Source organism: Lithobates pipiens, unplaced genomic scaffold (genome assembly GCF_037356315.1).
Source record: "Lithobates pipiens isolate NorthernLeopardFrog02 unplaced genomic scaffold, aLitPip1_a1.2 Scaffold_8, whole genome shotgun sequence".
Classification (NCBI taxonomy): Eukaryota; Metazoa; Chordata; class Amphibia; order Anura; family Ranidae; genus Lithobates; species Lithobates pipiens.
The window spans coordinates 285,432,802-285,451,673 of record NW_027507903.1 but is presented as its reverse complement, the minus strand read 5'-3'; the positions used below and the strand labels follow the sequence as shown (position 1 = coordinate 285,451,673).

Genomic DNA, 18,872 nt, shown 5'->3' with positions numbered 1-18,872 from the left:
GGGGGACTTTTTGGGAGCCTAGCCACGTACGGGACCCCGAAAACCAAGCACTGCTTTCTGGATTTAAATATAAAACGCTACCAAAAAAAACTGTTAGCGATCGCAGGGATCAGGCCCGACTCTGCGAACGCTGCAGTTATGTGTTTAGTGTTTTGTAAGTGACAGTGATCGATCTATACTGCACTTGGGTGGGCTGGGCGGAGGGGCAAAACGCAGGTGCTAGCAGGTATCTGGGCTGATCCCGCTAACTGCTTTTTTTTGGAACCCTAAACTGCTGGGGACGCTAGTATAGATCTGATCAGATCAGATATTGATCTGTTCACTATACCACTACGGGAGGTGTATGCTTTGCGCGTGGGTGTTAGCGGTACTGGCACTAACTTAGCGCTGCCTGGGACGACGCAGACCCTGACCCTAAAACCTAATTGATATCACCCGCCGGGTGATCAGGGGGTTAAACTTTTATTGGGTAATAAATGGTGGGTGCCCTGATGCTATAAAAAGCAAACTAACTAACCAGAGTCACCCGTAACACTTATGCGGTGATCACTGGTGAAAGGGTTAACTAGGGGCAATCAGGGGGTTCAAATTTTTATTAGGTAGTGTATGGGGGTCCCTGGCGCTATATAAAAACCTGACGCGGAACCTAAATAACTAACTGGCTAACCAGCGTCACCAGTGACACTTATATGGTGATCGCTTGTGAAAGGGTTAACTAGGGGCAATCAGGGGGTTAAAACCATTATTGGGTAGTATATGGGGGTACCTAGCGCTATAAAAACCTGGCGGTGAACCTAAAAAAATAACTAGCTACCTAGCGACACTAGTGACACTAATTCAGCGATCAGAAAAATTATCGCTTAGTGACACTGGCAAAAGGGGGTGAAAGGGTTAACTAGGGGCAATCAGGGGGTTAAAACCATTATTGGGAAGTATATGGGGGTACCTAGCGCTATAAAAACCTGGCTGTGAACCTAAAAAAATAACTAGCTACCTAGCGACACTAATGCAGCGATCAGAAAAATGATCGCTTAGTGGCACTGGCAAAAGGGGGTGAAAGGGTTAACTAGGGGCAATCAGGGGGTTAAAACCATTATTGGGTAGTATATCGGGGTACCTAGTGCTATAAAAACCTGGCGATGAACCTAAAAAAATAACTAGCTACCTAGCGACACTAATGCAGCGATCAGAAAAACGATCGCTTAGTGACACTGGCAAAAGGGGGTGAAAGGGTTAACTCTAGGGGCAATCAGGGGGTTAAACCTTTATTGGGGGGTGGTAGGGGGCTACCCTGGACCTAACACTAACTGCCCTGACACTTTTTACTTTTACAACGGACACTGAATGCAGTGATCAGTAAATAAATGATCACTGCAATCAGTGACACTGTGATTGGGAGGGGGGGGGGTGGGTTTGTGCGCCTGTGTGTGCCTACATGTCAGTGTAGTGTTTGGTGCACTTACTTTTAGTCTTCTCCTAGTAGTCCGGTCAAAAAGACCGCCCCGAGGAGAATGACATCACTTCCTCCCTGCCTGTGTATACAATACACAGTGGGAGGAAGCTTCTCATTCGCCAGGAGCGATCGAGAGGGGATGGCCAGAAACCAACGGCCATCCCCTCATCCCGGATCGCTCCTGAAGCGAAACGGACCGCCGCATCCAGCGGGAGGGGGTCTGAACGGACCCCCCACCCGCTGGAAGGCAAGCACGTACATGTACGTGCTTGTGCCTGTACATGCCATTGTGATGACGTACAATGGCATGCGGCGGTCGTTAAGTGGTTAAAGCCAGAAATGTGAAAATCCTCCCTTACAGCAAGGGTTAAAGAGAAGCTCCAGGCTCCCCCGCCCCCCCCCCCCCCAAAAAAAAAAATTAAAAGTCAGCAGCTACAAATACTATATCTGCTGACTTTTAATATTAGAGCACTTACCTGTCCAGGCATCCTGCGGTGTCCTCACCCGAGCCGATTCTTCAATTGGCTATTGGGTGCTGGCGCCACCATCTCGACTAAGCCAGTTTCCTGCTGTGAAAGGCGTGAAGCATGCTGCACTTTGTGAATGTGCCACAGTCTTCTGGGACCTGTCAATTGTCCTAGAAGACTTCCATCTCAGCCCACTCCCCCCCAAAAGGTGCCAAATGTGGCAGCGGAAGGAGGGAGGAAGTAGACAAGCGGAGCTTCCCCTTTTGGGTGGAGCTCCACTTTAACTGCTTGTTTAGTCTACCAAAGTAGATGTTGCTCACCCATGTCCCATGTAGTGGACTGTCCCTTTGTGTCATCATGTCCATTGCAGTGCTATGGACCCTACACTGGTGATGATGAAGTCAGAACCTTAGACCACTAGAGCATAAGGGAGAAGATGCTTTGGGGACTGGTCTAGCATAATGGAGGAGCAGAGGATCTTTTTTGCTATGTCCCAAAGACTTACACAAGCAATTAACCCATGCAGTGCAGGTGCAGCCCCACTGCAAGGGATCATTTTTACATTTCCTGAAGCTGGACTTTAAATGAGAGTGTTTGTTATGGTACTGTAAATTGGTTTATATAACTTTGTGTGTATGGTAAATGAATAAGTGGATTTGAACTGCAAGTGCTCGAAAACTTCAACTAGATTTTTCATAGTGACTAGATAGTTGCTACATGCAGACCAGTTGCTGCATGATAAAATAACCATAAAAACAAGTATGATTTATCTCAAGTGGAAACAGTAGTTGGGCAATAATTATACAGTTGGTAATTACAACACCTTAATGTTCTATATTACTGCGAACCCCTGTCAGTGGTACATTATATTCATTTTGCTAAACCAATTATGTACATTACTCACAATAGAAATGAAAGGACTACTGTACAAAGAGAGGTAAGAACATTCCCAGCACACGGCCCACACAGTCTACTGGAATTGAGCAAATGCCATGCTAAAAGGATAGTTATAATTTATTCCCAGAAGCTTTTGTAACATTGGAGAAGCAAAGTTAACTATATAGAGTTTTTACATGAGCAAACAAAAGCTTTAAGTGTATCTGAAGCCAAAACCTTTCCCTTTCGTTTAGGATATAGTGATCACCCGTCAGGTTTTTATTCATGTCGGTGTCCTCTCTGTCTTATTGAGCATTGTCACTGGTACTGTAATGGTCACCTTGTTTGTCACCAGAACAGGACTAGAGGAGAAATACATCAATGGGGACACTTGTTCCAGTGGCAACTGCCTAACAGGGGATTTCCTTTACATAAGAGAGATTACTTCTCACATCCTGCTGTGTCTACAGAATCATTTAAGAGAACTGTCCTCTGACACACAGATGGCAAAGAACCTGACTGCTCCCTACTCTATCTGAAATTTAAAAAAAAAAACTTTTTTTAAAGAAATGAAACATATTTATAAATTGGTGACACTCTTAATCAGTGGCGGCTAGTGGCCAAATTTTTTTTTGTTGGGGGGGCGCAAACAAACTGAAAAATACTGACCCCCCCATCAATTGCAGCATCACTGTGCCTATCAAATGCAGCCATTGCGCCAAACAAATGCAGCCACTGTGCCCATCAAACGCAGCCACTGTGCCCATCATATGCAGCCATTGTTCCCATCATATGCAGCCACATGTGCCCATCATATGCAGCCACTTGTGCCCATCATATGCAGCCACTGTGCCCCATCATATGCAGCCACCGTGCCCATCATATGCAGCCAATGTGCCCCATCATATGCAGCCACTGTGCCCATCATATGCAGCCACTGTGCCCATCATATGCAGCCACTTGTGTCCATCATTTGAAGCCACTGTGCCCCATCATATGCAGCCACTGTGCCCCATCATATGCAGCCACTGTGCCCCATCATCTGCAGTCACTTGTGCCCATCATATGCAGCCACTTGTGCCAATCAAATGCAGCCACTTGTGCCCATCATATGCAGCCACTTGTGCCCAGTATATGCAGCCACTTGTGCCCATCAAATGCAGCCACTTGTGTCCAGTATATGCATTCATGAAAGGGGCTGGGCACATGAATAGGGAGGGTGGTGGAGGTGTCAGGAGGGGGGGGGGGGCGGAATCCGTGTACCCACAATGCACGCTCCTAATACACAGAGCTGTCAAACTGACAGTATAGCTCATTACAAAAAACCCAACCAAAACAGACAACATAGCTCAGCAGATACACTGGGGGTGTGGCTCTCCTAGAGTAATCTGCAAAAGTGGTAAATCCACAAGCCAAGTTGCATTCCCACCCTTTTTCCAGATGTCATGAGGAACCCATGCCCATGGCCATAAGCAAAATATAAATGTTTCACATGAATAACACTATTAAAGTGGTTGTTATCTCTCCCCCACAACTTTGTCCCATGTAAATCAGCATAAAAACCCCTAATGAACACTGCTTGTAGATATCTCCTTACTTGCTTAGTATTGTTGTAATCCTTTGTGTTCTTTAGAATGATGTCACTGAGCATGCCCAGATCTCCCCTGATTTACGGCACACTCTCTATGTGCTTGTCTATCTGTTATCAGGACTTCCTACGGCACAACACTGATATTCCAGGAGGCTGCAGAATCATTCAGAGCTTCCTCCTACACACCATGTGACCTTGTACATCACATGCAGTGTAAACATGGCCATTACTGCAGTTTTATCAGCTGAAGCTGATAAGACTGACAAAGGCAAACATTAGACAATTGGCACAAGTAAATACTATGAAATAAAAAAAGTCAGCTATGAACAGGGAAGCAGGGTTGCCATAGAAACATTGGATTGAGAAGGAGGCTTGGTTAACAGTACAGGAAGTGCTCAATGTAAGGGCGGAAATACACTCCACTGTGGACTCAGAAAACAATACTTAAGATGGCGCTGTCTAACCTCTGGAAACAAGTTTTTTAAAGTTTCTTTAAACAGTAAGTAATATGCGATTTGGGCTGGATTACAGTGGCTATAGTTTGATAATTACTTATTATAATGGACTAAATGAAAAGAAGCATCAGCCAGGGAGAGTTTACTTCCTCTTTAAAGAATTGATGATTACATTGAAATGTCTTCTAATATCATCTTTGTAAGAAAGAACTGGTAAACATATGCTCTATTGCTCTGATGTCAAAGTCACTTTTAGAATTTGAAGGTGTTCCACCCCAGCCCTGGGCAAGCTAAATTTACTACATAGCTTTGTTGTAGTTAGCTGAGCTGCAATTATTGTTTCAGATCTGTTCGGGTTTTCCCTAAACCTTGTGTCCAATTGCTTCTGAAAGAATGTTCCAGAAATAAAGTGGGAGGATCAATCACTGGATTACAAATAGTTATCTCTCTTCCCCTGGGGCTTCCCCCCTGGAAGGGGCCTGTGTGTGTTCAAGAAAACTGCTGCTACATGTATCAGCAATTCAGCATATGCTATGGGCTAAGGGCCTGAAGGAAGACTTGACTGATGGAAACCTGACTGTGGAAGCTATGCTGAAGAGGTGGGAACCCTTTTGCCTCCAGATGTGGAGTTACTTTTTGACAGTTCAACACCAGAATTTGCTCCAAAGGACTGTGACACTCTCATAGGATCTCAGATTGACTATCTGTCCCCTCTCTCTTCAGCATCAGGTTTTGGCTGCTACCTTAGGGCTTAATACTGCTGGAACAAGGATATTTCAGGAAGCCATTTTCCCATATTTATATATGTGCCTTTGGGTATCCTGCACCCTAAACCTTCCTCCCTGTTGAAGATCTGCAATAAACTTTAAAAAAGACACCCTAGACTGAGCCTGAATTAGTTGTTGTGCTTCTGGGACTGAACATTAGGGGGTTGCTTTTCTAAAACTGGAGAGTGCAAAATCTGGTGCAGCTATGCAGTGCATAGAAACTAATCAGTTTCCAGATTTTTTTTGGTCAAATCTTAATTGAACAAGCTCAAGTTAGAAGTAATTGGCTACCATGCACAGCTCCACCAGATTTTGCACTCTCCAGTTTTATTAAATGAACCCCAAGGTGGACAGCCTCTGAACAGGAAAGAAGGACCCAATTTTGTTCCAGGGACCCCTTCAGGGGTTATGATTACACAGGCCTGGGCTGGCGATCTGGCATTTAGCAGAAGGGCTGGTGTGATTTGAAGTATCTGTAGGGTCATGTAGTTAGCTGATCCTAATCAGCTCTGTTTTGTTTAAATACCAAAACTAGGGTTGCCACCTCATCCCATAAAAACTGAACACATATTAATTATACACAGGTTCTGTGGCTGACTAAGGTGGTAATTAAACTCACTTGGTGCATTAAATTAGCCTCAGAACCTGTGTAATTCATATGTGTTTGGGTTTAAAACGATGTGGTGGCAACCCTAACCAAAACTCACTATAGCTTTTATTGTAGATCAGGCATGTCCAAAGTTTGGCCCGTTTTCTGGTTTAATATGGCCCCCCTGGTAATTTGGATATATATATCTTTTGTGGCTCCGTGGCCACAAAAGATGTATACCATATTTATTGGTGCTGCCTTGGAGGGGGCAGGACAAGTGCCATCAAATTACATACAGGAGAATCTCCTGTAATAGGAAGTTCCATCTCCTGAGCTGCCAATAGATGACTCTTCTGTTTATCATAGGAGGTGGAATGTATTAAAGAGCCCGCTGAGTAAACAGGAGATTCTCCTGTATGTAATCTGTCTGTGCTCATCTGCCCCTCTCCCTGTCCCCTCCGAGGGTGCAGATGAGCATCGATCAGGCTGCACTGATGGCAATGGTAAGGCTGCATTCATGGCACATGTGAGGCTGCATTCTTGGCAATGGTAAGGCTGCATTGATTGCAATGGTAAGGCTGCATTGATTGCAATGGTAAGGCTGCATTCATGACAATGTTGAGCCTGCATTCATGGCAATGGAGAGGCTGCATTGATTGCAATGATAAGGCTGCATTGATTGCAATGGTAAGGCTGCATTGATTGCAATAGTGAGGCTGCATTCATGGCAATGGTGAGGCTGTATTCATGGCCATGGTGAGGCTGCATTCATGGCCATGGCGAGGCTGCATTCATGGCAATGGTAAGGCTGCATTCATGACAATGTTGAGGTTGCATTCATGGCAATGGAGAGGCTGCATTGACTGCAATGATAAGGCTGCATTGACTGCAATGATAAGGCTGCATTGACTGCAATGATAAGGCTGCATTGATTGCAATGGTAAGGCTGCATTGATTGCAATGGTGAGGCTGCATTCATGGCAATGGTGAGGCTGCATTCATGGCAATGGTGAGGCTGCATTCATGGCAATGGTGAGGCTGTATTTATGGCAATGGTAAGGTTTCATTGTTTGCAAAGGTAAGGCAACATTGATTGCAATGGTAAGGCTGCATTAATTGCAATGGTAAGGCTGCATTGATTGCAATGGTAAGGCTGTATTAATTGCAATGGTGAGGCTGCATTCATGGCAAAGGTGAGGCTGCAGATGGGTACTGATTAGGCTACATTGATGAGTACTGACTCTTATTTTGCTTCACAGTTATTTATTTAAAATTAAAAAAAAATCCTGAAACTTTCCTCTTAAAGTGAAGGTGCGTGTTATACGCCTGTGTGTGTGTTATACCCCTGTGCGTGTTATATGCCAATAAATACGGCATATCCAAATAACAAGACCAAGCTCATCCTTAGTCCTGAGCATTGCTCTGGGATACATTGGGGGCCACAATATAAATATATATATATATATATATATATATATATATATATAACACGCCCAGGATGATCTCTTCACCACACACAGCCACAAAGGCAAGAGAATTCTTGTTGGGCAGTGTATTAGTGCTCGGACAAACACACTTAGACTGAATCTTAATGATTCAAAGAATGTCAGGCAAAATGGTCAGCCCTCACGCATGTTCGCATGATCAAATCTGGCCCTCTTTGAAAAAAGTTTGGACACCCCCGCTGTAGACATTCAGCCATTTGGACCTACAATGGTTGAGAGGCAGCAGTGTTGCCTAATAATGAAATGTGAGAGTTTGCTGGTAATTGAACCTGGTGCTTTGCCCTTGGTGCTTTTTCTCTTGCTTGTTGTACAATTCCAGCCATCTCATCGGTCTCTGTCAAAACTGACCTTGGCCTTGGACCTCATTCCTGACCCCTCCCCACCTGCCTTAACCCCAACCTAGACACCAACTGCAGATCTGTTTTGGTCCACTTTCTGTTTTTGAAAATTGTTTCAGAAATTATATCAAAATATGAAATCTGGACAGAGACTTTAGGACTTGCTAATTTTGGTGCAGTGGAATGTGAATCTAGGCCTTTGCAGCAAACTGATGTGTCCTGAACAGGGCTAGATGTATACTTTCTACTCAACAGTAGGGATGAGCCGAACACCCCCATTCCCCTCCCCCCCCAGTTCGGATTGCAACATCTAAATAGACAAAAAGTTTGAGGGAAAATACAAACCCTATTAAAGTTTATAGGACACGAACATGAAAAATCAAAAGTGCTCATTTTAAAGGCTTATATGCAAGTTATTGCCATAAATAGTGTATGGGGACCCAGGTACTGCCCCAGGGGACATGTATCAATGCAAAAAAAAAGTTTTTAAATTACAGTTTTATCAGGAGCAGTAATTTTAATAATGCTTAAAGTGAAACAATAAAAATGAAATATTCCTTAGAATATCTTGCCTGGGGGTCCCCTTAGCCTGCATGTAAAGTGGAGCATCTGTGTGATATTTAGGACAGTGCCAACAGTGCCGCAGCAAAAATGACATTTCTAAAGGAAACAATGTAATTTGAACTTGTTTGCAGCTGTAATGTATTGCCGGCTCCTGGCAATATAGCTGAAGAATCAAGGAGAAAATTGGTATGGGTTCCCTCCCAGTCCATACCAGGCCCTTTGGGTCTGGTATAGATTTTAAGGAATTTTAAGGGAAAAATATTGGCGTGGGTTTCACCCTGGATTGGAAGTGACGTCGCTCTGGTCCTTCAAGGCCATAGAGCTGATCAAAGATCTGGTCTTATCGTCTCTGTGACCAGCCGGCCGCATTGTTGGTTCTTTTCTCAGGTGCACCGGTAAAAATGGTAAGCCTGAGAAAAACACTGGCGAGCTGTGTTGGAGAGGGGGGACGTCCCCTCCCGCCACTTCTGAAAGCGTTCCAGCAGCTCATGAGCCACTCGAAATGCTTTCATGAGAAAGCCAGCTGCCGACTGAAAAATGAAAAATCCAGCTTCAGCCATAACCTTGGTAAACCACTTCAAAGCCGCAACGTATATATACGTATATAAGACTTCTTTGCAGTTTTATTTTTATCTCTGCTGAGTCTGAGATCTTTTTGTGTTGCCAGAAAGTACATCTCCCGCTTTACTTCCAGCCCCTCCGACAAAATCATCACTCCATGTATAAGAGACACCAGCACTGGTGTCACCTTTCCACCCAGGGCTACGCTTGGCCGTTCGCAAAACGCATGGCTGAAGTGTCCTCATAACATCATAACTACGTTTTGTAAAAGGCCAAGTCATGACATTAGCACTGGTGTTTATCATAGATATTGGCAGCAGACTGAAAGTACAGTGGAGTCCCTTGGTTCCTCCCTCTCCTGAACTGAACTGAACACCTAATCCTAACACCAACGTGGTCTAATGCCTTATCTAGTTCCTAACACTAATTCATCGCTATTCTGCTGCATACTCACATGGTGCTGCTTCAGTAATTAGTAGGTCACACACCAAAAAATATACAGGACTGAGATCCCGAGCCAAGAGAGCGTGCCTGTGTAATATGGCCAGATTAACATTGGGGCTATTGGAGGTGCAGCTACAGGCCCCTTCCTTAAGATAGGCCCAGCTCAGTGATGCGTACCACATTACTACCCTACTAAAACTACCCAAACTCACCCTCCCTCTCTCTCACTCCCTCTACCTCCTCTTTCTCTATCTTTAACCCCACTCTCTCACCCCACATCCCACCCCCCTCTCTCTCACCCCCTCTTTCATTCACCCTTCATCTCCCTCTCTCACCCCCCTCTCTTTCAAATCCCTCTCTCAACCCCCCACCCTCTCTCACCCCACCCCCTCTCTATTTAACCCTTCCTCTCTCTCTCTCACCCCTTTATCCCCCCTCCCCCCTTTATCACCCTTCCTCACTCTCACCCTTCCTCTCTCTCTCTCTCACTCTTCCTCTCGCTCTCTCATCCCCCTCTTTCAACCCCACCCTCCTCTCTCTCATCCCCTCTATATTTAATTGAATTTATTTGTTAAAAAAAATTTCATTTGTTTTAACAAAAAAAAATGTGCATTTTCATTTTATTTCTTTCCATAAAAAGGCCCACCAAAATCCTCAGCACCAGGCCCATGATGTTTTTAATCCGGCCTTGGTGTGTAAGCAATCAATAGCTCTTACAAAAAGTTTTCATTTCATTACTACTAACCTGGTGCCCACAATCTGCTATTGGCAGTGTATGCCCTAGCTGTAAGAGATCTGGTCTTCACCTCTTCTGGTAAGAACCTTTTCCGCCCATTGTCCAGACACTGGGTGTTGCTCCCTGTTGTAATTCGGCTCTGTCCCTCAATGATAAAAGACATTTCTCCTGCATCTTTTCTGGAAAAGAAGATTCTAGGCAAGAGTGCAGTTGTTTCAGCCATTTTAAAGCCAACTAGTGAAAATAAAGCAATGTTGTAGAAGCAGTGTTACATGGTAGACTGAGACCCAATTGTGTTGAGCAGAGAAGGCAAAGGCATAATTAACCATAGCTGTCAGTCTGCAGTTGTATGTGTGTTGCTGTGGTAACAGAGGAACATTGTTTAACAAGGAACTAACCCCTAAATTACTGCTTATGTCATGTTCTCAGGCTGTTGTCACCATTCCTTTGATATATGTAGCCAAAGTTATTGAGAACAAAAGACTTTAAACTGGTACACTCTAGAAGTAAACAAATTAACATTAAAGAAAGTCTAATTGCCAGAAAGTTTATCTTTTTATCTTTCAAGATTAGTGGTAAATTACATGTCTTTAAAGTAAGTACATAGTTTGATTTATTAATGTAATATGTGCGTGAAAGTAATTTCAAGAACTATTTCTACAAGGATGAAGGAAATCGATCGACAAACTGCTAATGCTACTGTGCAAATACTGGGGGTTATTTACTAAAGGCAAATCCACTTTGCACTATAAGTGCAAAGTGCGCTTGAAATTGCACTGAACGTACACTTGAAAATGCAGTCGCTGTAGATCCAAGGGGGACATGCAAGGAAAATAAAAAAAACAGCATTTTAGCTTATACATGATTGGATGATAAAATCAGCAGAGCTTCCACTCATTTCAGATCTACCCCTCAGATTTACAGTGACTGCACTTCCAAGTGCACTTTCAGCACAATTTCAAGTGCACTTTGTACTTGTAGTTTGCACTTGTAGTGCAAAGTGGATTTGCCTTTCGTAAATAACCCCCAACGTGGTAAAATCATAAAATTTACCTTAAAGAGAAAATATGTGGGCTGCCATTGCTAAACACTACTTTTCTAAAGCCCAAGCTTTAGTGCTCATTAACACTTTACTTTTCTCACGACTGTGTTAATGCATGCAGGTTAGGGAAACATAAAGGACATAAAAACAAACATGTAAAAAAGGAGGCTGCTATAAATGACCAGGTCTCCCTTGCTAGCTCAGGGACAGCCAGACCCAGACACAGGACCATGCAAACTGATGGCACAGACTCAGTCTAGGGGATTTCTTTTTGAAAATGTATTGCAGCAATCAATAGGAGAGAGGGATACTCGAAAGCATCAGGAGAAACTGGTGGGACAAACTTTACACAAATTCCTCTTGAAATGGCCTTTGCTGGGGGTAGGAGGGAAGGGTCAGCTACTCTGGAACTCTATGTGAGAGGTCCCAGTCCTTACAGCGACCTCTGGAACATACATTCCCCCAAGCACATGTACACCTGGGATCCATATTCAAAGTACAAGGATAGCTGTCTGCCACCCAGCCTCCATGCAACACTCCAGTGAGGAAGAAATAAATCCTTCTCCAGACCAGTCTCCGCAGGTGATACCCTCCAGCAAATGTCCCTCAATCAGATCTCCTTCAGGCCCTCAAGCAAGCTGAGGCCCAAACAGCAACTCCAGTACATAGGCTGCATCCCAGGGGCAACAGCCAAAGGACAAGAACACTCTGAGCAATCCTCCCAAACGTTTATCTTCTCCCTCAGCCACCTTCTGGGTGGCCCTCCCAGGGATTGGCTGAGAGCGTGTAGTGTGGGCTGTCAGCACCCAGGGCAAGGCAAGTAATTTGTGTCTCCTAACCCGTGGACTTTTAGTACCCCCTCTTATGTGCTTCACCTTCCAGGATCTCGTCTATCCTCCTGGATGCACCCGAGCCCCAGCCCAGGGTCACTCCCCCAGACTAGGGAGCTCCCTGTGGGCCCCAACAGCCTCCACACTCTCTCACTCCAGCTCTTTCCCAGCTGAGCTGACCCCAGGTATTTAAGGAGGCTTGCCCCCTGCCAATCCAAGTTGGGGATTGGTCAAGGCTCCCTAAGATACCCCAGGCAGCCCCACCTCTCTTCCCCTTGACAATGAAGTGATGCGGTCTGTGAGTCATCAACTGCTACCCTGAGCCATGCCCAGCCCAGAATGAAAACAAACAGGCCTACTCTTCCAACAAAAATCCTCACCAATCCAAGTTGGGGATTGGTCAAGGTTCCTTAAGATACCCCAGGCAGCCCCTGACTCTGGGGCTGACTGCTTGCTGTGTTCATATGATATGAGAAGCAAGACGCTTTCAGCCTGCCCGTACCCTGAGGATACCGTGTTCAGTACCGAATTTAGATCCGCAGGATCAGAGGCCTTCACTGCCCCATTACCGCCACCCCCGGATCAGTTCTCGCCATCAGGACATGCGTCTAGGCATCCCCGACCCACCAGGCAAATGCCCGGGCCGCCTTACGGCTACCATGCCTGCTTGTGACGATGCGGGACTAATTTCTGCTCGTCTTTTAATGTTGTACCAGGAGCAACCACACCGCCTGCCCCCCCCCCCCCCCCCCCCACTCTACACACCTGGCTGAGAGCAAATAAATATTCATAAATTCAGTGGCTGAGACAGGCAGGAGCAATCAACCACTAAGCTTAGAAAAACCTGACCAGACAAGAAACGCCTAACTAGGGCAGGGCGCTACACAGCCAAGAAAAAACATTTTCTGAAGGAAGTTAGCAATGGCAGCCTCCATATTTTACTTAGTTTGTTTCTTCTAATACTGTATGCGTATTAATAGTAGATGTCTTCCAGGGGAGATCGCCCCTGGAAGATGTCCAATGATGAAACATGTATGGTGGGGTTTGGATGTGACGTCACCACGCATGATGTAATCATCCTCGTGGCCTTGGTTTCTTGGCTGGAGGCAATATATTGTTTTATTGAAGCCATAATATTTGTGTCAGTGAAGACAGAAAAATGTGAGTTTTCTTATGCTATTTTTTTAAAATAAAGTATTTTAAGATGGATTCTTACAATAAAAGCCTCTTCTCTCTCTACTCCTTATGAACTAATAACTGATATGGAACACAGTACAGAGAGCACTTTTGGTGAATATTTAAGAAGTACATATTCATGGTGGATCTCGTGGGATATATATTTATATGGACTTTGCAAAATTCTTATGGACTTACAGTATTTATTTTCCAAGGGAATCATACATGTTGATTTTTACACATACACTTATTGATGAACTTTTTTTTTAGCTGTTTTTGAATAATTATATATTTGTGATTTTTGCACGTTTGCACTGCCAGAATTTGTTTACACACTTACAATTATAGTTTAGTAGGGGAGGGAGCAGGGGCGGACTGACCATTGGGCCACTCGGGCACTGCCCGAGGGCCTCCGAGCCACTAGGGGGCCCCATCAGGGTTGCCAGCCTCAGTAAAACCAGGGACAGTATGTAAAAATCTGTGTTTTTTTTACATCTGTTTCTGAAATGTCCCTTACCGACATCCTTTTGCCCCACCTCTCCAGTACCTTCTCAGCCAATAGAAACATGTCTGTGTATACTGTGTGTACATGTATGTGTATACTGTGTGATTGTATACTGTGTGTGTGTATGCTGTGTGGCCCCATAATCTCGGATTGCCTAGGGGCCCCACAATCTCCTATTGCCCGGGGTCCCCATAATCTCCTATTGCCCGGGGGCCCCATGAGTTGTCAGTCCATCCCTGGGAGGGAGATTAACTGTTTTAAACAACCAATCATTTTTATACTAGTATGCATTACTGCCTTTTGCTCCTCTATTTACACTGCCTTAAAGAGGAAGTAAACTCTGATGGGTTTACTTCCTCTTTCATTCCCTGCAAAGGTAACGCATAATGGACTACAATGCATTGCATAGTAGTCCATTATGTGTCACTTACCTGACACTTTCTCTGACACAGGAGCCAGCAATGTCACAGCTGTCCCCTGTAGTCCGGAGCCTCCATCTTCTTGCGCACGGGAGCCGCCACTCGCGGCATATCGCCGTTGACAGCGGCGCGCTCAGTGCGCCTGCGTGCCTCTGTCTACGGCGCATGCGCCGTAGACAGCGGTGCCTGTGTTTTGGCAAATATCTCCTAAACCGTGTAGGTTTAGGAGATATTTCTTGAAACCTACAGGTAAGCCTTAATCTAGGCTTACCTGTAGGTCAAAGTGGTTTGTAAGGGTTTACAACCACTTTAAGATGGGAAGAACATAAGCAGCTAATGCCCTTGGTGCAATTGATCCCATATCTATGGTGCTGCGAGACAACTGTGCTACTATGCTGGTCTTTTAATTACTTTTCTTTTTCCTACATTTGTTTTTCTGTCATCTCAATCTATTGCTAGATGAAATTTGGATTGATCGCACCAATAAAGAAGCACTATTCAGGAAAATAGGGAAGAAAAGTCAAACGGCAGCTATTCATGATTCATCTCTTTCTCGCTGCTTGACAGAATGGTGTCAGGACATTGACTGTAGTCCGGCCAGAGGCCAGTATTTGTGATAAAGTAATAATGCAGACCCTAAAGCACAAGCATATAATTATATCTTTGAAATACAAAGACAAGCAAATTCCACTTGTGTTAATGCATTTTATTGATCCAGCTTCAGCAGATCTGTGGAAAAAGAAAGCTGCAATATTCATATAAACAAGAAATATGAATAAAAGTTAAATATACAGTATAATAAAGCAAAGGATTACCTGTATCTTTATAAGTAGTAGAGAAAGAGAAGTTCTATAGCTTTATTACCATTTCATTCACTCATTTAAGTTCTGGTCTTGCTTCATTATACATGTGTTAAAGCGGTAGTAAAGTCCACTTTTTCACTTGTACCTACAGGTAAGCCTATAATAAGGCTTACCTGTACAGTGAATAACTCCTAATTGTGCACTATTTAGGAGATATTCACATTTGTAGTGGCTGGTAACGTAACCGGTGCATGCGCACTGTGCTCTGTGCGCACTGTGGACGGCATGCGTGGGAGTGACATAATCATGGCCCGCTCATTCAAACAGCCGAAGTGCGTGCACCCGGAAGGAAGACCAAGTGAAGATGGGAACCCTGTCAGCAGTCATAGCGTACAGCTGGAAGGATCTGCTTTACAGGAAAGTTTGTCAAAATGTGCTAGTATGTGGTGCATACTAGCACATTATGACATTAACTTGCAGGGGGCTATTTTCTTTTTTTTTTTAAAGAGACTTTACTAGTGCTTTAAGCTGCACATTGCTTTAAAGGGTAACTCCACTTTTGTTGAAAAAATATAGCAAATATATAGCTTACAAAATTGCTACACAAGCCATACTGTAATTCATTACTATTAAAAAAAATCGCTTTCCTTTCCAAGCTGCAGCACTGTAATGCCCTGTACATACGGTCGGACATTCCGACCACAAAATCCATCTGATTTTTTCCGAAACTTGTGTTGCATACACACGGTCGGACAAAGTTGTCGGAAAATCCGATCGTTCAGAACGTGGTGATGTTCGTTGCGTATAATGGGACTACGCAGAGGCTAGTAGCCAATAGCTTTGGTCTCGTAATTTAATCTGAGCGTGCGTGGCACTTTGTCCGTTGGAGTTCTCAACAAACGATCGGAAAAAGTCCAATCGGATTTTTTTGTCGGAAAATTTGAGATCCTGCTCTCAATTTTTTTTCATCAGAATTTCCGATGGAAAAAGTCCCACACACAATCGGATATTCCGACAATATAATCTGATCGGACCTTTTCCATTAGAATTTCCGACCATGTGTACAGAGCATAATTCTCTTTAAAATTCAGTGCAATTGGCCAAATTAAAGGGCGTTCCATACAAAGTTGGTATAAAGAACGCCCCTAGAAATGTCATTTTTTGCTTGGGTGAAGAATTCTGAACTAAGATATAAGTCAGGCTTTTGGCATTCTCTGCAATAAAAATGTAATTTGTGGTGAGATGCTCTTTAAGGGTTATTCACATCCAAATGGACTAAGCGGGTATTGCCTCACTTAAAATATAAATAGGGTAGGAATGGGTACCATCATCCTATGTTTAGACAATGAAGGAGGAAGCGGGTTACAGTGGGCTACTCCAAATAATTGCCCTATAATGCCTGTGATGGTTGAGGACTACCTCGGTACCCAGTAAATAAGACAGGTTTAGATAAAAAAGTTACACATTTATTAAGGAAAAAATACATAAAAAACAATATCAACAAGACAATAATAGAATAATAGAATTGTTGTATGTAGTTACATTAAGTTAACACTTAAGAGATAAAGAACCCATCTGATGAGTGGGAACACCATGATGTAGGTACAGACATAATCCTCAACATGTTTCGTGACAAATGTCACTTCGTCAGGAGGAGTCAACCAATACATTTAGAGGGAGATATAATCTCATAGTTACAATATCAAAGAACAGGTATAAAATCATCATTATATACTACGTTAACATTAACCCTCTAACTGACTTCGTGCATGCGCAGTAAGGAACCGGCTTCGGCTTCCCTGCCGGTTTCACTTACCACGAATGGCAGCAGTACCCAGAGCTGATTGGAAAATGGGCTGGGGTGCCGACATCGCTGGATTTCAGGACGGGTAAGTGTCCTAATATTAAAAGTCAGCAGTTTGTAGCTGCTGACTTTTGATTGATGGGGGGGGGGGGGGGGGGCTGAAGCTCTGCTTTAAGTGGTAAAACACCAGCTCCCTGTGCACCTGTGTATTGGGCCGTAAACTTTAAAGCCCCTTTTTAGCCAACCCTTTGTTTTGGATAGAGAAAGGAATCCCCTGTCGGGTTTGTATTATCTGCGTCGGAGGCACGACCGTACTACAAATCTTGAGATCCGCATGTCTGGGTGTCTTCAACTCCCTGGTCAAGGATGTGGTTCTACCTACTGACCACTGCATCACTACAGCTCTGCAGAGATACAGTAGTGGCGTAGCAGCTAGCTACGCTTTTGGCAGGGGAAGCACTGCAATAGAGTAAAAAAGGCTGTCATACACAATGATGGAACTGGTAAGTATTAATAAAGTAATGATAAACCCTCAGTTTTTTTAATTACTTTCATCAGCTGATTGAATCACCTACTAAGTATACACAATGTTAATCTTTTAATCCTTTGCTATGTTACAGTTAAGGCTGGTCGGATGACTACTGCCTCAGGGTTTCTTGTTTCAGGGTACTCCTTCCTCTTGCAGTGTCCTATAGATCCACCCTTGTATGCAGGGACTTGAGTTCTGTCTCCCTGCAATGTGTGCATCAATAGAAACACACAGCCCCATAGCCCTGGAGAGCAAGGCAATCTGCTGCTCCTCCCTTCTCCCTTCATCAAGCTATTAGACTGGCTGGATACTGCGCTGTCCACTATTAACGCTTTCCTGTGAAGCTGAACGTTTGGGGAAGAAGCACTAAGAAAGCAGCATTGAAAGTTGAAAACTGCAAATGCCGGGGTAAGAATTTTCACGCATATTTACTGGGGGATGTTTATATTGCTGTGCTCAACTAAAAATCACTAAGGGTTTAATAGTCTAATGCCGCATACACACGACTAGACTTTCCGGCAGAATAGGTTCCGACGGGAATCATTCCATCGCATAGTCCAATTGTGTGTGGGATAGTCCGATCATTTTTCTTTTAAAAATTCTGACGGACCTAGAAATAGAACATGTTTCAAATCTGTCCGACGGACTCAATTCCTATCGGGAAATCCGTTCGTCTGTGTGCTGGTCAAACGGACCAAATACGACGCTAGGGCAGCTATTGGCTACTGGCTATTGAACTTCCTTTTTTAGTCCCGTCGTACGTCATCAAATTCAAAACGAATGGACTTTTGAACAGACTTTAGTCCGTTCATGTGTGGGCAAGTCTGTTTGTTCGGAAGTCCGTCTTAACTCCGTCGAAAGTCCGTCGGGAAGACCGTCGGACCTTTTCTGCCGGAAAGTCCGGTCGTGTGTATGCGGCATAAAGGTTTTTATGGTCTGATTGGAAGAGTTTCTTTAAATGGGACCTTTTTTTTTTTTTCTTCTTTACCCTGCAGTGGCAAAGCACACGTTTCCTCGCTTAATCCAATTATTTAAAGCCAGGAGGACTCAAAACTGCTCTGTCTCTGGGCACTTGAGATAATGATTTAATATAACGTGCCAGAATTCATTTATTATTGTATCGTATCATTAATCCAGAAATTTACAGTATAAACATATTGCTCTAATTAGTATACTGCAGTACTTCCAAATACTCTATTCTTAGTGCCAGCATCCCTGTAAGCCTCAAATCAAGGTAACTGGAAGGGCTAAAACATTCTTATTTGAGTTGCATGGTATAGAAGTTAAGCTTTCCCTCAGTAAAAAAAAAAGAAAAAAAAACAAAGAAAAAAAAAAACACCATAGCCACGTGAAGTAAACACCACCCATCACTGACTTTGTGCACTAGCTAGACTCCGAGCGGATGTGATGCTATCTAT

At 43.9% G+C, this 18,872-nt stretch overlaps 1 protein-coding gene across 1 annotated transcript in view; it reads right to left on the bottom strand.

Annotated features, from left to right (window-relative positions):
- Positions 1-10,632, bottom strand: part of LOC143962069 (EF-hand calcium-binding domain-containing protein 6-like) — a 162,469-nt gene extending 151,837 nt beyond the window's left edge. Inside the window, exon 1 of the mRNA XM_077471403.1 lies at positions 10,356-10,632. Coding sequence (XP_077327529.1) covers positions 10,356-10,569 — 214 coding nt within the window. The 5' untranslated portion in view covers positions 10,570-10,632. The remainder of the gene's footprint in view (positions 1-10,355) is intronic.
- Between the last annotated feature and the right edge of the window lie 8,240 nt (positions 10,633-18,872).